This window comes from Nicotiana tabacum, chromosome 23 (genome assembly GCF_000715075.1).
Source record: "Nicotiana tabacum cultivar K326 chromosome 23, ASM71507v2, whole genome shotgun sequence".
Lineage (NCBI taxonomy): Eukaryota > Viridiplantae > Streptophyta > Magnoliopsida > Solanales > Solanaceae > Nicotiana > Nicotiana tabacum.
The window spans coordinates 77,234,244-77,247,400 of record NC_134102.1 but is presented as its reverse complement, the minus strand read 5'-3'; the positions used below and the strand labels follow the sequence as shown (position 1 = coordinate 77,247,400).

Genomic DNA, 13,157 nt, shown 5'->3' with positions numbered 1-13,157 from the left:
CGGATCAAAGATAATATCATTCTACCCGTCCTTCAAGCAGTAGTTCCCAAAGAACAAACTCTACAACCTCAAGAATAAATTTCAATAAAGAAATTCATCTATGGACTTAAGAAAGTGTCTCATTAATAGTATTACTAATTTCATCAAATTATTGTCTCATTTGGTTTCAATATAAATCTTGTTATTTATTGTGTATACCACAAGTTTAGTATGAGTAAGTATATTTTTTTATTATCTGATGTATGATCAACTTTGTATGCGTCTAAATATCTCATTTAATTTAGGAATGTTGGGCAGATATTTAAATAATTTATAAACTTATCTTTTGAAAGCAGCTTAAAGGTTCAAAATGTAAGAGAGTTAAGGACTTTGTCTGTGAAGAGGAACATATTGATATTTCTCTAATTGTTATTGACAATGCTGAGGAACAACTTTCTATACATGTCATTATTCAAGAAGTAAATTCGGATCAAAGATAATATCATTCTACCCGTCCTTCAAGCAGTAGTTCTCAAAGAACAAACTCTACAACCTCAAGAATAAATTTCAATAAAGAAATTCATCTATGGACTTAAGAAAGTGTCTCATTAATAGTATTACTAATTTCATCAAATTATTGTCTCATTTGGTTTCGATATAAATCTTGTTATTTATTGTGTATACCACAAGTTTAGTAGGAGTAAGTATATTTTTTTATTGTCTGATGTATGATCAACTTTGTATGCGTCTAAATATCTCATTTAATTTAGGAATATTGGGCAGATATTTAAATAATTTATAAACTTATCTTTTGAAAGCAGCTTAAAGGTTCAAAAGGTAATTACAGAGAACAAATATTTTTTGCTCACATAAAGAAAGTCGAAAAAGTTAAAGATAATCAGGTATTCGGATATTGACTTCACAAGATGCTGATATAATATGACATAATTGGTTGATGAACTATATAAGGAAGAGTGTTAAACAAACACTCATGGCTCTTTTCACCGTGACAGTTAATTTATAACATATTATGTAGCATCTGAATATGGAATATGATTACAGAATTTGTCACTGGCTGCGAATCTATGGATAAAGTTGAAAGGATACTTAAGTTATTTTGTGACAATAAGCTAGCAGTCTTGTATTCCAATAATAACAGGAGTTCGGTAAAGTCAAAGCACATTGACATAAAGTTCCTGGTTGTTAAAAAAAGGAATTCGGAGTGATTAGGTGTCTATAAAAAATATTGTTACAAACTCCATAGTTGTGGATCCACTTACTAAGGGACTACCACCCAAGGTCTTTCATGGGCACACTGCTCATACGGGTGTCATGTCATTTAAGAATATTCAGTTTCAATGAGAGTTCATAACTATTTAAATATTCTTTAAAGACACAATTTGGCTTTAAGTTTAAGGTTTCACGTTATGGTTTTAGTAAGGATATTTGAGATTATTTCTGCAGAAATAAAGTATTTAATTCATTTTTCACTCTGACTTATTTTTCAGTTGAACCAATTGAAAATATGCATGCTTGGACCACATTGCATGTAATTTTCATGCTTCACATCCATACTTGATCTATGTCATTTGGTTATGTTGGTATTCGTAATTTAGGAATATTTAGTTATGATAAATATAACATAAGCCGTCTTGGTCCAATATTGACATGATTGATGGACGAGATTGTTCGAAGGTACTTTGATTTTTGATAGCAAATATTTTTGAGCTCATAAAGTGACATACAATTATAAAGTTATATGTACGTATATATGTGTCGTCCAAGTGGGAGGTTTTACATTATTACAAAATTAAATAGTCCTTTTGTTAAGTTAATTTTGTTAGCTGCTTGTGTCTTAGTTTGGAAGATCGATAACTTCAAGATACAAGAATATTTGTGGTACTTATAGATTTAAGTATATTTATGCGTCTAGTTTTATTTCTTAATGATTTGACATGATAATTTTCGAAGAAGATGATAGTGTTCGTCTAAAGTTTTCAGACAAGGTCGACCATACAATATCTCGCACACGGTTCACTCCAATGGATATATCCAAGGCTTAGTTAGCAGTTAGCATCATCCTCAAGGGAAAAGACCCAACGAAACTTATCTCATTTAAGCATATTAAAAAATGAAAGGTACAATCTTTTTTTTATTTTCAGAATGACAGATACATCGATATAGTGCATTAGCATGTAATGAACTGACATTAAAACCCGTATGATTATTATAGCTCTTTGGATTATTAAACAAAACTACTTCGGCAGCATGCCAAAGACACCCAATTACAAATTTATGACACAACAAAAGCTTACAAGAAAGGAAGGTACAAATGGACTAGAAGCCTGGTGCATACAAGATTACCGCCTGTGAAATGATCAATTCACCTGTAGCTTCGGTAATTAGGAGTATACATGCAACTCTCAGCATACTTCACCAAATTTGCAGGTCGAGGGAGACGTGTTGCCACACCTGGGGTACAATTGATCCAATTCATAAACCAAATTGTTTAATGTTATGTTAAACAAAACAAGAAAAAAGGAAAAGAAATATACTCACCAAGTTCATACGCTTTAGTAGCAACACTAGCAGCTATGTGAGCTGAGATCTTTCTGATATCAGCAAAAGGAGGGTATATCATTCCCTTGGCAAAATGTTCCTCAGTTACTTGAGCAGCCAAAGCTTCCGCTGTTTCATAGAAATTATGAATTAGTTCTTAAACGTGCTGTTTGCCTCATAGTAGTGCTGAAATGTTATGGCACCGAATTGAGAAGATATGAAGACTTCAGCTAAAAAAAAACCGACAGAAAATCACCACTTTGTTGTACTTACAAGCTGCTAAAAGCATGTCATCATGCACGCGGATTGTACCAGACATGACCAACCCAAAACCAAATCCAGGGAATATGTAACAGTTGTTTGCCTGTAGCGCAAGGAGAGAATAAAATCAGGAACCATTCCATTTTGAACTGACTTTAACACAGAAAGCATATGCATAAACAAAACCTGGCCAGGAATGTTGAGTTTGCCATTGTATTCAAAAGAAGGGAATGGACTTCCACTGGCAAAAACAACGCGACCCTTTCAAAAAAGAAATTGACAAGCCAGTCAGCCCCATGAATGTACCTAAATCGAGCACAACTATAACTGGATACAAATTGCCTCTCATTGATACTTCATACCTCACTCCAAGTATAAGCCTCTTCAGCTGTACATTCAGCTTGTGAGGTTGGGTTTGAGAGAGCCATAATAAGAGGTCTCTGGAAATTATTTATTGTCCTGTTAGCTCAAGAAATAAAAATAAAAAAATTTGCTGGGTGAAAAGAGATGAAGCAGGTAAATGGATTACCTCATTTGTGGAGGCCATGGCTTCAATAACTTCCTTTGTAAATGTTCTTCCAACTCCAGATGTCCCAATTAAGACGGTTGGCTTAATGGCCTAAATAAGTTTTGAAGCAAGGAGAGTTAATAAATCATAGAAAACGAGTTTTCAAGATGGAAATCCACAGTGGGGATGTCATCACACCTTAACAGCATCTAGGAGATTGTTAACAGGTTCGTGTTCATGAGCCCAAGGCTTCTTGAAGGATTGAAGTGTTTCCTTGCGACCACTAACAATAAGACCCTGTACATGATCACTCAGTTAGCCGGATTATGTACATAGAAGAACCGATTTCCACATCTATGACAAATAAAATAGAAGATGAAAACTGAAGAGGGACTAGCTCTTCAGAGACTGATCGTAGATCATATATTATTCTACCTTTGAATCCACAAGCCAGATCTTTTTTCGTGTCTCCTCCACGGGATATTTTGTCTGCAGGCAACAATAGAGAAATTTATTAAGTGCAATTTATTGAACTTGAACAAATCTTCGTTCTACAGTCTGTACAAATAACCCAATCTGGTACCTTCTTTGAAATTTCAAGTGCTATGAGTTCTGCAATACCAGTCCCAGCCTGCAATCATGAAGAGATTAAAATGACTGCAAATTAACGTAGCTGCCATTTGGCTTTGAGATCCTTTTTAATAGTTCACGATACATGCATTGCATCTTTGACAGTTAAACAAGCAGAACCAGAATGCAATTATGAATTATGATGACACACGCATCTTAATTTCCTTCGGGTAAAGTTGATAAGAAAAGGAGTTGAAAGAGATTTAAAGATTCTCATGTAAAACATAAACAACTTTAATCTAAAAGGAGCCTGAAGCATTGAATAAGAGAGTGTAGCGGAAAGCTGTTCCCCTTTAAAACAGCATGGAACCTGTTACCAGTTGAAAACATTTTTTACACCATTTAGTTTGTAAATCTTGTTCAGCGAAAACAACCCAAGTAGAAGGCACGGCAAATTTATTAAAAAGATAGAAACTAACTTCTCCTGCTCCGAGGAACAAGAATGTATGATCAGCTAATGAGCCTCCAAGAAGCTTAAGGGACGCAATAAGCCCCGCTAGCACCACAGAAGCTGTCCCCTGCAATAGTGGGATCAATGATCAAAAATGAACATAACAACTTCATGAGAATAGCCATGCGACATATAGCATACCTGTATATCATCATTGAAGACCAAATGAGTGGTACCATATTTAGCCAACAGCTCAAAAGCATTGTGGTTTGCAAAATCTTCAAACTGAGGATAAAATTATAAACTTCAGGTTCAGGCTTTACATGGCAAAAAGGTGATGAACCATTCATGATGCAGTGTTGGATAAGTTTCAAATTATTTACCTGTACGAGAATTTTTTCACCATAATTTTGCTTTACAGCTGACATGAACTCATGTAGGAAGTCATAGTATTCCTGAAAGGAGGGGAAAGATTGTAGCAAAAGCTGCTTCAGTAAAAATTCAGAGTTTTATGTACTTGGTAATCTACAAAGGCCAACTGGTGATAATCTGGAATGGTGCTCAAGTTCACCTGCCCAGTTGCTCTCTTTTGTCTGAGACCAATGTAGAATTCATCTTTCAGTAACTGCTCATTATTTGTCCCAACGTCAATGGTTATTGGCAAGCACTGCACATTCAAGCAAATTGGATGACTGCAAATGTTCATGGATAAGATGGCGCATAATCAAGGATATGAGAATATACCGCTGAAGGTCTGACTCCTCCAAGTGCAGTATACAGAGCCAACTTCCCAACTGGTATCCCCATTCCCTGTAACGTTTTATAATGAAGGTCTTATGAGGATTACATAGTGGGAAGGAAAAAGAAAAGGCAGAGGGGAGGAGGTAGTTGGGGAAACAAAAGGACTTAAATAAAATGAGGGTATCACCTGGCAGCCGAGGTCCCCAAGTCCCAAAATTCTTTCTCCATCAGTCACAACAATAACCTGTATTGATCTTTCAGGCCAGTTCTTCAATACCTCAAGGATCCTTCCCCTGCAAACAAATTATTCATATTTCAGTTGAATTTACTTTCATGTGGAAGCAGTAAAAACAACTTTAACCCGCAAATTCCATACTTTTCTTTCAAGCTGATGTATAAACCCTGAGGACGCTTAAAGATGCTTCCATACTTTTGGCACGCCTCACCAACAGTTGGAGTGTAGACAATTGGAAGTAACTCTTCTACATTATCGATAAGAAGCTTGTAAAACAACCTTTCATTTCTTTCCTGCAAATTACAACCAGAAAAATAGAGGGAACAGTAAGCAAGAAGGGCATGGAAATAAGAGTGAAGTGAAGATAGCTGGTATTGGCCATAGAACTATATTTCCTTTCCTGGTTTCAGATGAAAATCAGAACAACACACATTTCAAATGATACCTCTAATTCCATCATGGCGACATATTTGTGCAGAGGGACATCATACTGGCGAAGAGACTGCATAATTTTTTTCTCCTATTTGACATAACACAAGACATTATTAAAGTGCCTAGATCACACGCACACGGACACATATATCTCGAAATTTGAGACTTTAGTAACTAAATCTACCTGAAGCTCCTGTGTGGAAATCACAGGAGGCAGAAGGCCTCGCAAGTAATGAGCATCTCTTTCTCTCTCAGTGAAGGCAAGCCCTTTGTTGTAACGTGGGTCCCTCAACAAGTTGTAGCCACTGGTATTACAAGTCAAAAGGTAAACACACATTCAGATTTACAGCGGCACTTTAACGATCAGTAAACACAACCCTTCACATAATTCAGAAAATAACCTTCCTGCATATTGCAAGTCTTACTAATTCAAGAACATCTTGTCACCAGTTAATCTTTAGTAAATCTTACTTCATCCAGCTATAAATGCATCAAAATTGCGGAAAGACTCATGGATGTTAAGATGTTATTTGAATATGTAAGGAGCTAAAGTACATATCCAAAAGATACTTTGCTTGACAGCATAATATCTATCTACATATTCAGGAACACCGCAAAGCACAAAAAAAAAAACTTAACCTCAGCAAATTTTCAAGTAAAATATAGTCTTTCTAAAATTAGAATCAAACATATAAACAGGACAAGTAGCAATCCAGCACAAATGATCAACAGAGAGGACAAACTTGCATCATAATCGAAGATCAATAGCATCTGAAAAACTAAAAAAAAAAGAATGAAGTACCATAAAATAGGAGTAATAAATTAATAATGAGTCAAATTAAAGGCAGTGGCTGAACATTCCGGAGTTGCCTCAAAACAAATATGAAGAAAGTCGAACTGGAAAGTATCAGAGAGAGTTCAGTTCAGGGAGTTTTATGTTAGAGTGAGTACCTAGAAACGGCGATAGTCCAGGGAGTGATAAGCTGGTCCTCGGTGGCGCAATCCTCACCGTAGACATCCTCGACACCACCCGCCGGTGTTGCTCTCGGTGACAGGTCAAGCACCGATTCTCCTCCTCTCTGCTCCTTCAACGCGCTCTCCATGATTTTCTCTTTTAACTTTTCTTCTTTCACACAAATAGTAATACACTCGCACCTTCTGCAACGCTTTCAGCTAGTGCCACCTATATACGCACAACTACCGCTGTGTGAAACAGTATATCCTTCTAGAAGACTAATTCTTACTTTTAGCAATAGTCAAATGTCAAATTGCATTTAGCTTGACCCTACCTTCTATATTGAACACTATATATGTGGAACTTTTGGCCATTGACGACTCGAACGTATCATTTTCAACATTCAACATTCAACATAATTTGGAATAATACTATTGAATATGTTAAATAGTTATTGTTACATACTATTATATACTCTCTTCCAGACTTGCATGGTCTAATTTTTTTAATTGTCTATTTGAATTCAAATAAAATAAAATAGAATTTTATCCTTTCAAATTATAACTGTGCCATATAATGTGAAACAAAAAATAGTATATATCTATATACGGGTGTGTCTTTAATTACGACCCGCAAAGTTGGCTGAGCATGTTGGATGACTGATTTTCCTCTGGGGAGACATGAGAATGAATCTTCTCACTAGCAGCTTTCTCACTAAGATCTTTGTTTCATCGGGTTTGTCTAGTACAATTTATATTTTCTATGTGGTTCATGAGCTATGCACAGTAAGCAGGTTACCTGGGTTTCCTGAGAATTTTCAAAAATATTAAATAAAAAAAGATCTTCTAGGCAACAAAGTATGATCGAAGAATTACAGTAACCGCAACCACAGTATCCCCGACATGCTATTTGTACATTATGCCCCTTTATAATTTTAAATTTTAAAAAATATCCTTTTCAGATCTCTTATGTGTAAAATACATATTTCTTACGTATAAAAGTAAATCCCTATGTGTAAAAAAAGAGGTTTGGTCATAAAACTAAAAACAAATTTGTAAAGAGCCAAAAAAATAATTGACCCGTATTCAACTATGATTTCACTTGCAAATATTAATGTCATTATTTGCAATTATAAAGTGCGCATGTTACCTAATGCGCACCAAAGAATAGCAACTTTGGGTTTTCTAAGAATTTTCAAAATAATATTTTTGCTCATACCATTTTAACTCTTTTTTCAAATGAAATTCACGTACGAAGAAAATATTTTAGGTATTTCCTTTTCTCATGTTTTCGGGTGTGTTAGGTATGAAGGAAATATTTTTTTTAAAGATATTTTTCAAAATATTTTATGTTTGATTCGCTTAAATATTTTTCTACTACATTTTCCTCTAATTACTTCACTACTAAAGAGAATGAAAATATTTTTCAAAACTCTTTTTTAACTTTTCTCATCCTATTCCCCACCACCACCCTCTAATCTCCACTACCCCACCCCAACCCCAGCCCAAAACCCTAACCCAACTCCACCCCTTACACCCCCATCCCCAATCTCTTCTATGCAACACTGTTCGCTTCTGCGGAACTACATCTGCACTCACCCCTCGCAGGTTCACAAGCGCTTCTGCACAGCTATGTCCGCACATGCGGACTTCCAAGCCCAGGCCAAATTCCACTTCTTCGCATTCTTCTCCGCTTACGCGATCGCACAAATGCGTTACGTGGGCTGCTTCTATGACCACACACCTATGCAAAAACTCCACAAGTACGACACACCAGAACCAGTACTGTCAACATTCAACAAAATGATTTGGGATCAATTTGAATCACACCTAAACCCTCGAGACCCCGTCCATTCATACCAACAAGTCTGAATACATTAATCAAATTTATCCAAATGCTTGAAACACTATGAATAACATCAAAATCAAGAATCGACGATCAAAAACCGTCTTTTAACATCTAAACTTCCAACTTAACCGAATATGTCTGCATCATACTTGAACATTTCGGATTCTAACCAAACCTCACACACAAGTTCTAAATTACTGAATGAACCTATTCCAAGTACCGAAATAACAATCTGAGTCCAATATCATCGTCAACTTCCGGTCAAACCTATGAACTCTCCATACTTTCTAATTGCCAACTTTCGGTAAATAGAACCAAAACATCATAGGAACCTCCAAATCCAAGTTCAGACACACCCCTAAGTTTAGAATTACCATACGAACCTATTGGAACCATCAAATCACCATTCCGAGGCCGTCTACTCAGAAAGTCAAACATTGATCACCTCTTACAACTTAAGCTTCTAACAATGGAACTAAGTGTTCCAATCCACTCACAAAACTTTCCGAAACCAAACTAACCATCCCCGGGCATGCCATAAAATAACATACAAGCATACAGAAAGTACCAAATAGGAAAACAAGACTCAAATACACAAAATGACCCGTCGGGTCGTTATATAGTCTTTTGGCCATACTAGAAATAGGGGCTGATTTGTAGGCCAAATTACGATGCACGTGAACCATGGTCTTTCCATTTGCTAGAATTGATCTAATATTATCTATTAACTCTCATCCTCTAAAAAATATTAATTGGTGTACTTGGTTGAATGTTAAGTTATTTTTCCAAAGAAATAGGGATCAATTCTCACTTGATACTATCTTTTTTCTCCTTCCGTTAGCAGCACATCCATATTTTAGAACTCTCAGACCTACCTCCGACTATAAAATACACAATGCATTTACTTTTAAAAATAAAATAAATTCAGATCGTATCATATTGTATGAATTGAAGAGTCAAAGGACAGAACGAATACCACGTGTTATCCAAAAACTATGCGCATGGCATAAAGGATGAAGGATGAGAGAATAGACATTATGAAAGAATGACGATACTGTTATGAAAATAATTATATTGTGGATGTCCATTTATTACTCCGCTATAGATAATCTTCCTGAAGAAGATTATCCATTTAGTACTACGTTGAAGTTTATCTACAAGTAGCTGATGCAAGCAGGTTGCAAGCAGCTCAATGAAATGATTTGCAACAGCTTCTTATTAAACAGGCAGGTTGCAAGCAGCTCATGCAAACAGCTTACAAGCAGCTAAAGAAAAGCCTAGCAGTTGCTTCCTGAAAAGCCTCGCAGCTGCTTCCTTTCTTCTATAAATAGAGGAGTTTTCAGTTCATTATATACATAAGTTTGAAATTTGAATAATATATTAGTTTCTCTATACTTGTCTTTACTTTACAGTCTTTATTTTATAACACGTTATCAGCACGAGACTCTGCCATCTCGAGAAAATACTTTGAAAGTATCAGAGGTACGAACTTTTTTTTCTAAATAATGTCAAATCTTTCTAAACTTGAGTTTGTAGCCCTAGATATATCGGGAAAAAGCTACATGTCTTGGGTGCTTGATACCGAAATTTATCTTGATGCGATGGGTCTGGCAGACACCATCAAAGATAAAAATCAGGCATCAAACCAAGACCGTGCCAAAGCAATGATATTCCTACGCCATCACCTTGATGAGGGCCTGAAAATGGAATATCTTACTGTTAAAGATCCAGTCATACTGTGGAATAATTTGAAAGATAGATATGACCACCTGAAGATGGTCGTTCTTCCACATGCACGTTATGATTGGACTCATCTAAGGCTACAAGATTTTAAATCTATCAGTGAGTATAATTCTGCTATGTTCAAAATTATTTCCCAATTAAAATTATGTGGTGATAATATTACTGATCATGATATGTTGGAGAAAACTTTCACCGTTTTTCATGCCTCGAATATGCTCCTGCAGCAACAATATCGAGAGATGGGATTTAAAAAGTATTCTGAACTTATCTCACATCTTCTTATAGCAGAGCAACATAATGGACTATTAATGAAAAATCATGAAAGCCGGCCTATTGGTTCTTGTCCATTCCTTGAAGTGAATGAGACGAACTTCCACCAAGCTAAACGTGGAAGAGGTCGTGGCCCCAGTCGTGGTCATGGCCGTGGTCAGGGAGGAAACTCTAATCGTGGTAATAATAATGCACCAAAGAACCCTCCTCACCACCAGCAGTGGAAAAAGAATGAGCAAAAATATGAAGCGGTGCAAGCAGCAAAGCCAGAAAATGCATGTTATAGATGTGGAGGAAAAAGGCATTGGTCACATATATGCCATACGCCAAAGCACCTGATTGAGCTATATCAAGCCTCCCTGAAGAAGACAGAGAGAAATGCTGAAGCAAATTTTATTTCTGAAGATAATTTAGACTTCATGCATTTGGATGTAGCTGATTACTTTGCACTCCCAGAAGGAGAAACAAGTCATGTGATCGGTAGTGAATCTGTAGAGATGTAAATATTTTAATTTTTGTTATTTGTAGTAGATAGTATGGTTATGTAATTTTTGTACATAAATAAAAGTTATGCTTTGATAATAATGTTTACTATCATATTTATTTTGTTTATGTCATTTTGAAGAATATGGATAATCCTCAAATTATGTTTGGATCAAAGACCAATCATGAAAATATTTGTGTAATTGATAGTGGAACAACTCATGCCATATTCAAAGATCAGAAATACTTTTCTTATTTGCATAAGGAAAAAGAAAATATTTCTACAATTTTTGGTAATATAAGTTTGATTGAAGGCTCCGGAAGAGCTATTATATTTCTGTCTAAGGGAACAAAACTTATTATAGGCAATGCATTATTCTCCTCCAAATCCCGAAGAAACTTGTTGAGTTTTATGGATATCCGCCGAAATGGGTATCATGTTGAGATAATAGATTAAATGAACATGGAATATCTTTGTATTACAAAGAATATTTCTGGCCAGAAATACATTGTAGAAAAGTTACCAACTTTATCTTCTGGCTTATATTATTCAAAGATTAGTACAGTTGAAGCACACTCTATCGTAAACCGGAAGTTTACTGATTCAAATACTTTTGTGCTTTGGCATGGCCGTTTGGGCCATACTGGATCAATAATGATGAGACGAATTACTGAAAATTCGAGTGGGCATCCATTAAAGAACCTGAAGATTCTTACAAATAATGAATTTTCTTGTGATGCTTGTTATCAAGGCAAAATGATCACTAGACCATCACCAATGAAGGTTGGCATTGAATCCCCTGCCTTTTTAGAACGTATACATGGGGATATATGTGGACATATTCACCCACCAAGTGGGATGTTTAGATATTTTATGGTCCTAATAGATGCATCTTCAAGATAGTCTCATGTGTGCCTACTATCATCTCACAACCTGGCGTTTGCAAAGTTATTAGCCCAATTAATTCGATTAAGGGAACAATTCCTAGATTATCCTATAAAGGCTATTCGACTTGATAATGCTGGAGAATTCTCATCTCAAGCTTTTGATGATTATTGTCTATCAATTGGGATAAAAGTTGAACATCATGTAGCTTATGTTCATACTCAAAATGGCCTTGCGGAGTCATTTATTAAATGCCTATAATTGATAACAAGACCACTACTTATGAAAACAAAATTGCCCACTACTATTTGGGGCCATGCTATCTTGCATGCAATATCACTTATCCGTCTTAGACCGACACATTATAATAAATATTCTCCGTCACAATTAGTTTTTGGTCATGAACCAGATATTGCCCATCTACGAATTTTTGGATGTGCTGTATATGTGCCAGTAGCACCACCACAGCGCAGTAAGATGGGCCCACAGAGAAGGTTAGGAATATATGTCGAGTTTGAATCACCCTCTATTATTCGCTATCTTGAACCATTGACGGGAGATTTATTTACTGCTCGATTTGCAGATTGTCGGTTTTATGAAACAAATTTTCCACAATTAGGAGGAGAGATAAAGGAAATCAAAAGAGAAATTGTGTGAAAAGTTTCATCGTTATCTCATTTTGATCCACGTACCCTTATATGTAATCAGGAAGTCCAAAAGATCATCCATTTATAAAATATAGCAAATCAAATGCCAGACGCATTTACTAATTTGAATAGGATAACTAAGTCACATATCCCTACAGAGAATGTGCCTATCCGAATTGATGTCCCAGCAGGACCATCTACTAGTATGAGAGCTAGTGAACCTAAAGTACGCCTGAAGCGTGGTAGGCCTTTGGGTTCTAAGGATCGAAATCCTCGAAAAAGAAAATCGACAAATGATAACGATACTATGAAGGGATCTCCTGAAGAGACCCAAGATCTGATTAGTTATGAGATTCCTGAAGAAATCACTGAACCCGAGACTCAAGTGAGCAAGGAACTTTTAATAAGTTCTACTGGTGATGGGATTAATTTAAATCGATCTGAAATAGTGGTAGATAATATTTTTGTTTATAATGTTGCACTTAACATTATGCAAGATAGTGAGGATTTTAAACCCTGATCTGTCGAAGAATGTCGATAAAGATTTGATTGGCCAAAATGGCAAGGGGCAATTCAATCAGAATTGAAC

At 35.9% G+C, this 13,157-nt stretch overlaps 1 protein-coding gene across 2 annotated transcripts; it reads right to left on the bottom strand.

The window, feature by feature from the left end:
* Positions 1 to 2,111: 2,111 nt before the first annotated feature.
* Positions 2,112 to 7,128, bottom strand: LOC107778847 (NADP-dependent malic enzyme-like). 2 transcript variants are annotated; one of them, XM_075245221.1, is made up of 20 exons: positions 7,026 to 7,128; positions 6,688 to 6,919; positions 5,921 to 6,041; positions 5,750 to 5,824; positions 5,446 to 5,597; positions 5,257 to 5,362; positions 5,073 to 5,138; positions 4,900 to 4,995; positions 4,712 to 4,783; positions 4,530 to 4,613; positions 4,357 to 4,455; positions 3,891 to 3,938; positions 3,743 to 3,796; positions 3,506 to 3,604; positions 3,329 to 3,418; positions 3,162 to 3,239; positions 2,986 to 3,060; positions 2,812 to 2,902; positions 2,539 to 2,667; positions 2,112 to 2,451 (listed from the first exon to the last, which is right to left on the bottom strand). In XM_075245221.1, the coding sequence occupies exons 2-20, from the start codon at positions 6,837 to 6,839 to the stop codon at positions 2,363 to 2,365; spliced, it is 1,776 nt and encodes a 591-aa protein (XP_075101322.1). In that variant the 5' UTR covers positions 6,840 to 6,919; positions 7,026 to 7,128; the 3' UTR covers positions 2,112 to 2,362.
* Positions 7,129 to 13,157: the final 6,029 nt, after the last annotated feature.

What these genes read in the sequence shown, in the direction of transcription:
- LOC107778847 (XM_075245221.1), bottom strand. Translation starts at nt 6,839, where the DNA reads ATGGAGAGCGCGTTGAAGGAGCAGAGAGGAGGAGAATCGGTGCTTGAC. An exon ending in AAAAGAGAGCAACTGGGCAG is followed by an intron (nt 4,784 to 4,899) that starts GTGAACTTGAGC and finishes CCCTCCTTTCAG; the next exon opens with GAATACTATGACTTCCTACA. An exon ending in TGTTCCTCGGAGCAGGAGAA is followed by an intron (nt 3,939 to 4,356) that starts GTTAGTTTCTAT and finishes TCATGATTGCAG; the next exon opens with GCTGGGACTGGTATTGCAGA.